This window comes from Pseudorca crassidens, chromosome 10, assembly GCF_039906515.1.
Source record: "Pseudorca crassidens isolate mPseCra1 chromosome 10, mPseCra1.hap1, whole genome shotgun sequence".
Classification (NCBI taxonomy): domain Eukaryota; kingdom Metazoa; phylum Chordata; class Mammalia; order Artiodactyla; family Delphinidae; genus Pseudorca; species Pseudorca crassidens.
In genome coordinates, this window is record NC_090305.1 from 58,878,448 (window position 1) to 58,891,274 (window position 12,827).

The 12,827-nt window shown below is 36.9% G+C and overlaps 1 protein-coding gene across 4 annotated transcripts in view; it reads left to right on the forward strand.

Annotated features, from left to right (window-relative positions):
* OXSR1 (oxidative stress responsive kinase 1) overlaps positions 1 to 12,827 on the forward strand; it is a 101,669-nt gene that overhangs the window by 55,169 nt on the left and 33,673 nt on the right. For all 4 annotated transcript variants that reach the window (XM_067753803.1, XM_067753804.1, XM_067753805.1 and 1 more), the window contains 2 exons: positions 2,549 to 2,604; positions 12,450 to 12,559. In XM_067753803.1, coding sequence (XP_067609904.1) covers positions 2,549 to 2,604; positions 12,450 to 12,559 — 166 coding nt within the window. The remainder of the gene's footprint in view (positions 1 to 2,548; positions 2,605 to 12,449; positions 12,560 to 12,827) is intronic.

Here is a 12,827-nt window from a genome sequence, read left to right on the forward strand (position 1 = left end):
CGTGCCACAACTACTGAAGCCCGCGAACCTAGAGCCTGTGCTCTGCAACAAGAGAAGCCACCACAATGAGAAGCCCGCGCACCGCGACGAAGAGTAGCGCCCGCTTGCTGTAACTAGAGAAAGCCTGCTCACAGCAACAAAGACCCAAGGCAGGCATAAATAAATAAACAAATAAACAAACAATAAATAAATATAATAAAGCATTTAAAAAAAGAAAAAATCTCCTTCCTTCACTGAACCTCTAGTACCCTGGTCTAAAGGGAACCACTTCTTGCCATTTTCTTGTGATTCCTTTGAGAGAGATTTTTATGGCAATATAAACATACTGTATACATCTCCCTCCTGCTTAAAAAAAAAAAGACAAATGGCAACATGATGTATGTAGTATTGTTATTTCACTTAATATATTTGGAGATTGTTCCGTATTAACATATATATTCATTAGTATTCATAGTATTTCATTATATAGATATACCATCGTTTAACTGCTCTCCTATTTAGATGGATAGGAGGTGGGAGTTGGGAGGTGGGGTGGCAGGAGGGAACAATTTTATTTTTGTATTTAAGTTGGATTGATTGATTTACTACTCCACATCTCTTCAGAAACAATCAATTTTTATTTTAGTGTTTAGTTGGATGGATGGATTGATTTAATGATTCACTTATCTCCCTAAGAAGATTTAAGGCAGGTTGTCTTCTATTTAGTTATTTAAATCTATTTGATGAGTATCTGGGAGATGCCCCCTATGCACTAATTATAATACTAAGTAAGTGCAGATGATATAGAAATGTACTAAGATATGACTCATGGTGAAATGAGAAAGATTATATTTTTATGATCTGTACTAACATTACAGCCTGCTGCAGAAACACAGAGGAGGAAGTGACTAAACTATATATTGTTTTTCCCGTTAAATTTTAGATATCATTCCAGATGAGCCCAGAAAAAGGAGTTGAAGGTTCATGGTTGCCTTAGTTGAATGGTCTTGTCACCAAGGGAAGGAAATATCCTCAGTTCTCTCCTGTTCATGGTGTAGACTTTAGGTTTGTAGGGCAAAGTGAGCCAACCTCCATTCTAAGTCAGCCTCTGGGAAAGGTCCTATAAATTGCTTGGATTTATAAGCAGAAAAAAATACTCAGTAACATGATTTCTGAATGATTCAGTATATATTCAGGAAAGGTATTGTATACTCTTGGTATGGTGACGTTGCTACACACAGTTGTGAAACTGTTGTTCATTGTTTACCAAGGAATGGTTACAGCTAAGGATAGGGGAAAGAAGACAGGGACAAGGAAGAGATGAAGTGTCCTTTCACTGGTTCTTTTTCCTGACAAACAGGGTCTTCTTCCATGAGCTAGCCTCACTTTTCTTTCTTGTCTAGCTTCAAGGCCTGGCTCTCTTTTATTTAATTATATTTATTTTTAATTATGAAACAAATAAGTGAGTCCATTCCCACAAGACTCTGATCCCACTCCTCTCCACTAAAGGAAATAAATTCATTGCTCTCTGTGTATGGAAAGGGGTGTGTGTGTTTGTGTGTGTGTAACATTAATGGTGGCATACAAAATGTACTGTCCTGTTTGATTTGTTCACTTAGCAGTATGTATTATGTATTAGAGGGCATGACATGTTGATTGACCTTAATCCATTTCATGGATGTAACAGAATTAATTTAATCTTTTTGCTGTTGTTGGCTTTCTAGGTTGCTACCATTTTTGGTTTGTTATTACAAACAATTCTGTAGACAACCCCCTTGTATATTCTGTGAACATTGTGAGAGTTTCTCTAGGTTATCAAAGAAGTGGATTACTCATAGGAATTAGGGATTGTAAATTTTGCTAGATATTACTGACACATTATTGCATGAGAAAAACAAGTTGTAGATTTGAAGGGATAGTACGATATCATTTATGTTGGAAGAAAAGTCCAGATATGTCACAGGAACATATTCTGTTAACTAGACTGATAATGGTTGAAAACTTTGGAGAGAATACTAGACTTGAGAACAGTGGTCAAAAGGAACTTTGGCCTTTTCAGTGATGTTTAGGTTTTTATAGCAGGAATGTGTTCATGTATTACTTGAGCTGTTATATATAGTTACTAATAAGAATATAGAGATGTTTGAATAATTTCCATCATGTATTTATGCTGCAGGCATAGCATAGTCCCTGTTTTCAACCACATACCATTTAAAATTTTTGATCATATATTAGGGTGTAGAAAAAAATCATTGTATTTTAAAAAGTAGATAAGGTGATAGTAAGTGAGGGTCACATTCTTTGGCCACTATTATCTCAATTGAGTATTTAACAACCTCAGATGTTCCAAATTTAATAGTAAAAAGCTATATGTTATTGTTTACAATGTTTGGATTCTAGTACAAGTGACTACAATTTTTTAAATTCTACAGTTGGCCTTAATACCCTTTAATGCAAAATAGAACATTTAAATATTGACAGTGTTGTGGTGAATATAGTGAACTGCTTAAATTATGTGACTCCAAAGAATAGGTGTTTTTTAATAAGTGATTTTTTTTTTTTCTTAAAGAGATGTGAAAGCTGGCAATATTCTTCTTGGAGAAGATGGCTCAGTACAGATTGCAGGTAATGATTAATATTTCTTTTTATTTTGGTTTAATGGTTGATAGAACCACATTACTTAATCTGTTATGTTTTCTTAGTTTTCTCTTCTATCCCCTGGACCCTCTCTGGTCAAACATACTATGTTGACACATCCCTACTGACTCAAGATATCTTCCACTACTCATCCTTCATTTTCAGTCTTAGGCATTTTCTGACCATTACTCATTACCTTACAATTATCTACTCCTTATCCCCATTAAAGTCGTCATCTGTGGGTTTTCATAGCATTCTTTACTTTCTTTTAAAGGAGAAGTAGTCAAGAAACCTCATTGCGTTTAAGAATAAATCTGCTACAGAGAGGTGATACAGAACTGCTTCTGTCCTGGGAGAAATGGGGTATTTGCCAATTAGGAAGAGGCATCTGAGAGGTGGAAGTGTACTTTTGTCAGATTCAGAGCTAAAGAGATAAGAATTGGAGTCCAAGGCCTGCCAGTGTTGCTATCCTGGTGAAATGCCCCCTCCACCAGGGTGAAACTCCAGAATAGCTGAACTGCAGGATTGTAGATCAAGCAGATCATCTGAGAAAAAACCTCAGCTTGGTCCCACACTGCTGGAACAGTCAGGTGTTTGGCAGGAGGAAAATAACCACCCAAACTTTGAATTATTTCTTCAGCTTTAGAAGATAACTGAGGCACACATCTTCATGTCCTCAGGTAAGGGAATATTTTAACAAAGTCACATCATGTTCTAACGTAAAGAAAAAGATTGATAAATTTGGCACCTGTAAAATTAGCAACTACTGTTCATCGGAAGAAGAACAGTTTGTCACCATTAATAAGTAAAAAAGCAAAACCACAGAGAAGATATTTGCAGCATGAATAACTTGACAAGGGGCTCAAATTTAGAACATACAAAGAACTCATTAAGGAAAAATCAGATAATCTCAAATGACATCAAAACATAAATATAATAAAAGGTGGTCAGCCTCACTAGCTAGCAATTAAATGCAAAGTAAAATAGCATTGGGGATACCACATTATACTGACTGACCTAGCAAACACATCTGACAGTACTAGTTATCAGTGTGGATGTAAAGCAAGGGAGAATCTCACCCTCTGATGGTGGGAATAGAAACAGTACCAACACTTTATTAAGTTGAAGATATGCATACCCAGAGACTTTAACTTCTAAGTGTATGGCATAGAGAAACTCATACTTCAGTGTACCATAGTGCTTATAAGCATTGAAAGTTTGAAACAGTCCCAGGTCTTTTGTAAGTAGAATGGATAAGTAAATTGTGGTTAATTTATACTTTGGAATACTATATAGTGATGAAAATGAATAGAACTACAACTGTATACAAAAGCATTAAATAAATTATAAAAATATAGAGTGAACAAAGCTAGTCAGAATATATAGCTTGTGATTCCATTTATATAAGTTCAAAACCAGGCACAATTATACTGTATTGTTTAGAGAAGCAAAATCAAGTGGTAAGAGACTAAAGAAGAGAGAATTCTGGGAAGATGGCAGAGTAGGAAGCACCAAGAATCTTCTCCCCACCTAAACAACAATTGAATTGGCAGAATTTGTCTAATGTTGGAATTCTGCATTCCACTGATTGCTTGAAAATTCTAGGGCAAGACTTGGAAGGTAAATTATAGTTAATTTCAGAGCTGCTCATTCCGCACCTATCAGCCACCTGGCAGGCAGCTATGCACATGTGTTTGGAGCAGCTTGCAGGAACCATGGTGGCAGAAAAGATCCTGTCCTCCAGATATCCAAGATATACTCTGGATACTGATTGCTTCTGATCACAGAGGTACAAAGAGACAGGCAGCCATTGTTGTTGCAGCTCCTCCCTTCCAAGTGATTTCCAAGGGACTTTTAACAGGCCATGGCCTTTTTTCCTTCCCTTCTCTTCTTGCCCTTTTTGGGGCCAGACTTTAAAGACTAGGACATCAAAAAACAACTACAGGGGGAAAAAAAACAAAACAAAACTGTAGAGACTTTCCTGGCAGTCCAGTCGTTAGGACTCTGCGCTTTCACTGCTGAGGGCCTGGGTTTGATTCCCTGGTCACGGAACTAAGATGCCACAAGCCACGTGGCATGTCCAAAAAAAAAAAACAAAAACAAAAAACAAAACTACATTTATAGGGAAAATTGGAAAGTGAATGTTCATTCCCAGGAAAAGATGCAGAAAAGATCTGAGAAGATCTTAACTTTACATTTCAGGCTGATGCTTAGCACAGATACAGCCTACCACAACCCCCAAAAAAACAAAAAAAAATAACAAAAAACAGCAAACCCTAGGAAAGGGGGAGAATCTGATTTCCAGCATTACCACCTTATTAGATTCAAATGTCCTGTCTTCAACAGCAACAAAAAAATCACAGAGCACTCAGTGAAACAGGAAAGTATGGCCTATTCAAAGGAAATAAATAAACGAACAGAAACTATCACTGGAAAAGACCTGATGGCACATCTACTAGACAAAGACTTTAAAACAGCTATCTTAAAATGTTCAGAGAATTTAAAGAAGATATGGAAAAACTCAAAACAATGATGTGTGAATAAAATCTAAATATCAATAAGGAGAGAAAACCTCAAAAGAAACCAAAAAGAAATTCTGAAGCTACAATAACTTGTATTGTGAAATGAAAAACTCACTAGAAGGATTTAAATGCAGAGTTGAGCTGGCAGAAGAAATAATTGGTGAACTTGAAGATAGAAAAATGGAAATTATCAAGTCTAAGGAACAGAAAGGAAAATGATTGAAGAAAAGTGAATAGAGCCTGAGGGACCTGTTTGGATACCATTAAGCAGACCAACATACACACTGTGGGAGGCCTAGAAGAAGAAAGGGGCAGAGAGAATATTTGAAGAAATAATGGCTGGAGGGCTTCCCTGGTGGCGCAGTGGTTGAGAGTCCGCCTGCCGATGCAGGGGACACGGGTTCGTGCCCCGGTCCGGGAAGATCCCACATGCCATGGAGCAGCTGGGCCCATGAGCCATGGCCGCTGAGCCTGCGCGTCCGGAGCCTGTGCTGCGCAACGGGAGAGGCCACAACAGTGAGAGGCCCGTGTACCACACACAAAAAAATAATAATGGCTGGAAACATCTCAAATTTGATGAAAGATAAACATCTAAGAAGCTCAGTGATCTCCAACTAAGGTGAACTCTGAGAGACTCAGAGACTCACATTATAATCAAACTTATAAAAGGCAAAGACAAAGAATTTTGAAAACAGCAAGAGAAAAGTGACTCATCACATACAAGGGTCCTAAATAAGGTTGTCAGCAGATTTCTCATCAGAAACTTTGGAGGCCAGAAGGCAGAGAGACAATATATTCAACGTGCTGAAAGAAAAAGTGTCAACCAAGAATCATATATCCAGTAAAACTGTTTTTCAAAAATGAGGGAGAAATTAAGACATTTCCAGATAAACAAAAGCTGAGGGAATAGACCTGCCCTGTAACAAATGCTCAAGGGAGTCTTGCAAGGTAAAATCAGAGGACCCTAGACAGTAACTGCAAGCAGTATGAAGAAATAAAGATCTCAGTAAAGGTAAATACATGGGGATGTATAAAAGCTACTATTATTGTAACAATGGTTTGTAACTGCACTTTTTGTTTTCTACATAATTTAAGAGACTGATACGTTAGTAAAAACAGTTATTGGTCTAAAACTTGGTATTATTTGGTATTGGTTTGTAACTCCAAGTCTTCTTTTCTACGTAATTTAAGAGACTAATGCATTTAAAAGAATGATTAGTTCATGTTTTTGAGCACACAGTTTATTAAGATGTAATTTTGTGATGACAACGACAACCAAAAGAGGTGAGAATAGTGCTGTAAAGGAGAAGAGTTTTTGTATGTTATTGAAGTTAAGCTGATGTAAATTCAAATTAGATTGTTACAACTTTACCATGGTAAATGTAACCCCTGTGGTAACCATAAAGAGAATAGCTATAGAATATAAACAAAAGAAAATGAGAAAAATAATTAAGCATTTTACAACAAAAAATTAAGCACAAAATAAGGAATATAGGAAATGAGGGACCAAAAAGCTATAAGTCATATGAAAAAAATAACACAATGACAGAAGTAAGTCCCTCCTTATCAATAATTGCTTTAAATGTAAATGAATTAACTGTCCAATTAAAGACAGAGATTGACAGGATGGATAAAAACATGATCCAGTTATATGCTATCTATAAGCAAGTCACTTTAGATCCAAAGACACAAATAGATTGAAAGTGAAAGGATGGAAAAATATATTCTATGCAAATAGTAACTAACTAAAAGAGAGCAGAGGTGGCTACTCTAATATCAGACAAAATAGACTTTAAATCAAAAAAGGTTACCAGGATGTGGGGGGGGGTGAATTGGAAGATTGCAATTGACATATATACACTGGTATGTGTAAAATAGATAACTAATGAGAACCTACTGTATAGCACAGGGAACTCTACTTGGTGCTCTATGGTGACCTAAATGGGAAGGAAATCCAAAAAAGAGGGGATATATGTATATGTATGGCTGATTCACTTTGCTGTACAGCAGAAACTGACACAGCAGTGTAAAGCAACTATACTCCAATTTAAAAAAAAAAGGTTACAAGAGACAAAGAAGTACATTACATATTATTTTTAACTTTTTATTTTATATTGGAGTATAGCCAGTTAACAATGTTGTGATAGTTTCAGGTACACAGCAAAGTGACTCAGCCATACATATACATGTATCCAGTCTCCCCTAAGTTCCCCTTCCATCCAGGCTGCCACGTAACATTGAGCAGAGTTCCCTGTGCTATACAGTAGGTCCTTGTTGGTTATCCATTTTAAATATAGCAGTGTGTACATGTCCATCCCAAACTCCCTAACTCTCCCTTTCCCCCCGGTAACCATAAGTTCATTCTCTAAGTCTGTGAGTCTGTTTCTGTTTTGTAAGTAAGTTCATTTGGGTCATTTCTTTTTAGATTCCGCATATAAGGGATATCATACAATATTTCTCTTTCTCTGTCTGATTTAAGGAAGTACATTACATATTAATAAAAGGTTAAATACAACAAGTAGATAGGACACTTATAAATATCCATGCACCTATTAACGTAACAGCAAAATATATGGAGCAAAAAATGACAGAAGTGAAGGGTACTGTAGATACCTCTACAATACTGAAGGAAACAGTAGAGAGCTCTATAATAATAGTTGGGGACTTCAGTACTCCACTCTTAATAATGGGTAGAACAGACAGAAGATAAGGAAATAGAGGACTTAAACAACACATTGACCTTCTAGATCTAACAGACATATACGGAACACTCTACCCAACAGGAACAGCATACACATTCTTCTCAAGTGCCCAAGGGACATTTTCCAGGATAGACCATATGATATGTTAGGCCACAGATTAAGTGATATCATCTGACCACAATGAGGTAAAGCTAGAAACCAACAACAGAGGACAGGAAAATTCACAAATTTATGGAAACTAAACACATTTTCACAACCAGTGGATGAAGGAAGACATCACAAGGGAAACTAGAAAATACTTAGAAATGAATGAAAACAAAATCACAACCATACCAAAACTCAGGGGACACAGTGAAAGCATTGCTAAGGGGCAGATTTATAGCTTTAGATGCTTTCTTTAACAAGAAAGATAGCACATCAACAACCTAACTTTACAGCTTAAGGAACTAGAAAAAGAAGAAACTGAACCCAAAGCTAGCAGAAGGAAGGAAATAATAAAATTTAGAGTTGAGAAAAGGAAATAGAGAATAGAAAAGCAATAGAGGGAATCAATGAAGCCAGAAGATCACCAAAATTGACAAACCTTTAAGTAGACTAAGAAAAAAAGAAAGAAGACTCAAAGACTAAAATCAGAAACAGGGACTTCCCTAGTGGTCCAATGGTTAAGAATCTGCCTTCCAGTGCAGGGGACGTGGGTTTGATCCCTGGCCAGGAAACTGGGATCCCACATGCCATGGGGCAATTGGACCCACGCGCTGCATCTACTGAGCATGCAGGTCACAACTAGAGAGGCTGCATGCTACAACTACTGAGCCCTCGCGCCACAGTGAGGAGCCCGCGTGCCCTGGCAGAGGATCCCACATGCCGCAATGAAGATTCCAACGAAGACCCCACGTGCTGCAGCTGAAACCCAATGCAGCCAAAAATAAAATAAATAAATACATTTTAAAAATAAAAGAATCAGAAACAAAAATGGGGACATAACTACCAATTCCACCCAAATAAAAAGGATTATAAGATGGTATTATGAACAGTTGTACTCCAACAAATTGGATAACCTAGATGGACAAATTCCTTGAAACACAAAACCTAACAAGATGAAATCGTGAAGAAGTAGAAAATCTGAAATGACCTATAACTAGCACAGAGATTGAATCAGTAATCAAAAATTTTCTGACAGAGAAAAGCCCTGGACTCGATGGTTTCACTGGTGAATTCTATCAAACATTTAAAGGAGAACTAGGGGCTTCCCTGGTGGTTCAGTGCTAAAGAATCCACCTTACAATTCAGGGAATGCGGGTCTGATCCCTCGTCAGGGGACTAAGATCCCACATGCCGCAGGGCAACTGAGCCAGCATGCCACAACTACTGAGCTCACATGCCTCAACAAGACCAAAAGTCAGACAAAGACACTAACAAGAAAAGAATACTACAGACTGGTATCCATTATGAACTTGATGTAGATATTTTCAGCAAAATAACTAGCAAATCAAATTCAGTAGCATATTAAATGGATCATATACCATGCCAAGTAGGATTTCTTTGGAATGCAAGGATGATTCAACATATGAAAATCATTGTTATACATGACGTTAACAGAAAGAAAAAGAAAACCCACCTGATCATCTCAGTGCAGAACAAGCATTTGAGAAAATTTAACACCCTTTCATGATAGAAACATGCAACAAAGTAGGAACAGAAGGAAACTTCCTCAACATACTAAAAGCCATATATGAATAACCTACAATGAACATCATACTCAGTGATGAAAGGTTTTCCTCTGAGTTCAGGAACACAGGAAGGATGTCTGCTTTTGCCACTTCTATTCAACACAGTAATGGAAGTTCTAGATTGAACAATTAGGCAAGAAAAAAAAAAAGACATTCAAACTAGAAAGAAAGAGGTAAACTTACGTCTGTTTGCAGATTGTATGATCTTATATGTAGAAAACCCTAAACATTACATAAAAAACTACTTGAGAGACTTCCCTGGTGGTCTAGTGGTTAAGAATCCTCTTTCCAGTGCAGGGGACACAGACTCGATCCCTAGTCGGGGAACTAAAATCCCACATGCCATGGGGCCACTAAGCCCACACCACAACTACAGAGCCCACGTGCTCTGGAGCCTGCACGCCACAACTAGAGAGCCCACGTGCCACAACTACTGAGCCCACACGCCACAACTAGAGAGAAGCCCGCACACCACAACAAAGATCCCACGTGCCGCAACGAAAGATCCCACGTGCCGCAACTAAGACCCAACGCAGCCAAAAGATAAAATAAATAAATACATATTTAAGAAAAAAACTATTTGAACTAATAAATGAATTTTGTAAAGTAGGATGCAAAGTCAACAGACATAAATCAGTCACAGACTTCCCTGGTGGTCCAGTGGGTGAGACTGCACGCAGTTCCTAATGCCAGGGGCCGGGGTTCAATCCCTGGTCAGGGAACTGGATCCTGCACGCATGCTGCAACTAAGAGTTCTCATGCTGCAACTAAGAAGTCCACATGCCGCAGCTGAGTCTGCATACTGCAACTTAGAAGCCATCATGCCACAATTAAAGATCCTGTATGCCGCAGTGAATATCCCACATGCTGCAACTAAGACCTGGCGCAGCCAAAATAAATAAATAAATATTTAAAAATAAATAAAAATAAAATGGTAATCTTTAACAAAAATCAGTTGCATTTTCTACACTAACAGTGAACAATTTGAAAAAGAAATTACAAAACAATTCCATTTACAAGTAGCATCAAAAAGAATAAAATACTTAGCAGTTAACTTATCAAGGAGGTAGAATACTTGTACAATGAAAACTATAAAACATTGCTGAAAGAAATTAAAGAGGATGTAAATGAATGGAACCACATCCCCCCTGTTCATGGATTGGAAAACTTACTATTGTTAAAAAGTCAGTACTCCCCAAAGTAATTTATAGATTCAGTGCAATCCCTATCAAAGCCCCAATGACATTTTTTTTTGGCAGCAATAGAAAAAAAAAAAATCCTAAAATTCATATGGAATCTCAGGGAACCTCAAATAGCCAAAACAGTCTTGAAAAAAAATGAACAAAGCAGGAGGACTCACACTTCCTGTTTTCAAAGCTTACTACAAAACAACAGTAATATAAACAATATGTTATTGACATAAAGATAGGTATAGAGACCAGTGGAATAGAATAGAAAGCTCAGAAATAAACCCTCATACATATGGTCAAATGATTTTTGACAAGGGTGTCAAGGCTATTCAATGGGGAAAGGACAGTCTTTTCAACAAATGGTGCTGGGAAAACTGAATATCCCAATGCAAAAGAATGAAGTTGGACCCTTAGCTAACACTATATTCAAAAATTAACTCAAAATGGACCTAAATATATGACCTAAAACAATAAAACACTTAGAAGAAAACATAGGGCAAAAGTTTCATGACGTTGAATTTAGCAGTGATTTCTTAGATATGACACCAAAGGCACAGGCAACAAAAGAATAAAAATAGACAAGTCGGATTTCATGAAAATTTAAAAATTTTGTGCCTTAAAAGACACTCTCCACAGGGTAAGAAGGCAACCCACAAAATGGGAGAAAAGATTTGCAAGTCATGTATCTGGTAAGAGATTTATAATATCCAGAATATATAGAGAACTCCTAAAACTTAACAACAACAAAAAATCAATTTTAAAATTTAATAGACATTTCTCCAAAGAAGATACTCCAATGTCCAGAAAGCACATGAAAAGATGCTCAGTATCACTAATCATCAGGAAAGAATGCAAGTCAAAACTAAAAGGAGATACTAACCCATTAGGATGGCTGTTATCAAAAAATAGAAAATAACAAGGATGTGGAGAAATCTGAATCCTTGTTCACTATTGGTAGGAACGTAAAACGGTACAGCTGTTGTGGGAAAGAGTATGGCAATTCCTTAAATCAATTAAAAATAAAAATACCGTATGATCCAGCAGTTCCACTTCTGAATGGAATTATATGCCAAAGAACTGAAAGCAGGGACTGAAACAGGTATTTGTGTACCTATTTTCATAGCAGCATTATTTACAATGGCTAAAACTTGGAAGCAACTTAAGTGTCCATCAGTGGATGAATGAATACACAAAATGTAGTATATACATACAATGCAATATTATTCAACCTCTAAAGGAAGGAAATTCTGACATATGCTACAACATGGATGAACCTTGAAGATCTTGCGCTAAGTGAAATAAGTCAGTTATAAAAAGATATACTGTATGATTCCACTTACATGAAATACTTAAGAGCAGTCAAAATCATAGAGACAGAAAGTAGAATGGTGGTTGCCAGGGGCTGGGAGAAGAGGCAACTGGAGTTAGTGTTTAATGGATATAGTATTTCAGTTTGGGAAGATGAAAAGAATGGATCGGAGCAAGGAGGAAAATCTGAGATGATGATTGTGGAGGTGGAGAGGAATGGAGTGAGGAATCTGTTAAGCTATGTCTTAATTTAGTCAAGAAGTTTAGCAGAAAGAAGAGAAAAGGTCATGCTGTGTATATAGGGCCATAACTATATTACTTTCTTATCTACTTATGTTAGTTACTGTACTTTTAATGCCTTGCTGTTGTATTCTATTTTAGACTTTGGAGTTAGTGCTTTTTTAGCAACTGGTGGTGACATTACCCGAAATAAAGTTAGAAAAACCTTTGTTGGAACCCCTTGCTGGATGGCACCTGAAGTTATGGAACAGGTACTGTGTCTTTTGTCTTTTTAAAACGATTTGGGGTTTTGTTACAAAATTGAAAAAAATGAGTAGTGTTTGCTTTTGTTTGTTCTACTAGGTTAGCTTTGGGAAGTACGTCTCTGTTCCTTAAGACTGGTCCGTGCTTAAAAAAAAAAAACAAAAAAACTCTAGAATCTTAACAAAGGACATATGAACCTCAAGATTTATACAAAAGGCAACCTAAGGAATAATATAATCAAGATTGATTTAATGCTAATATCCTTAGTACAAATTA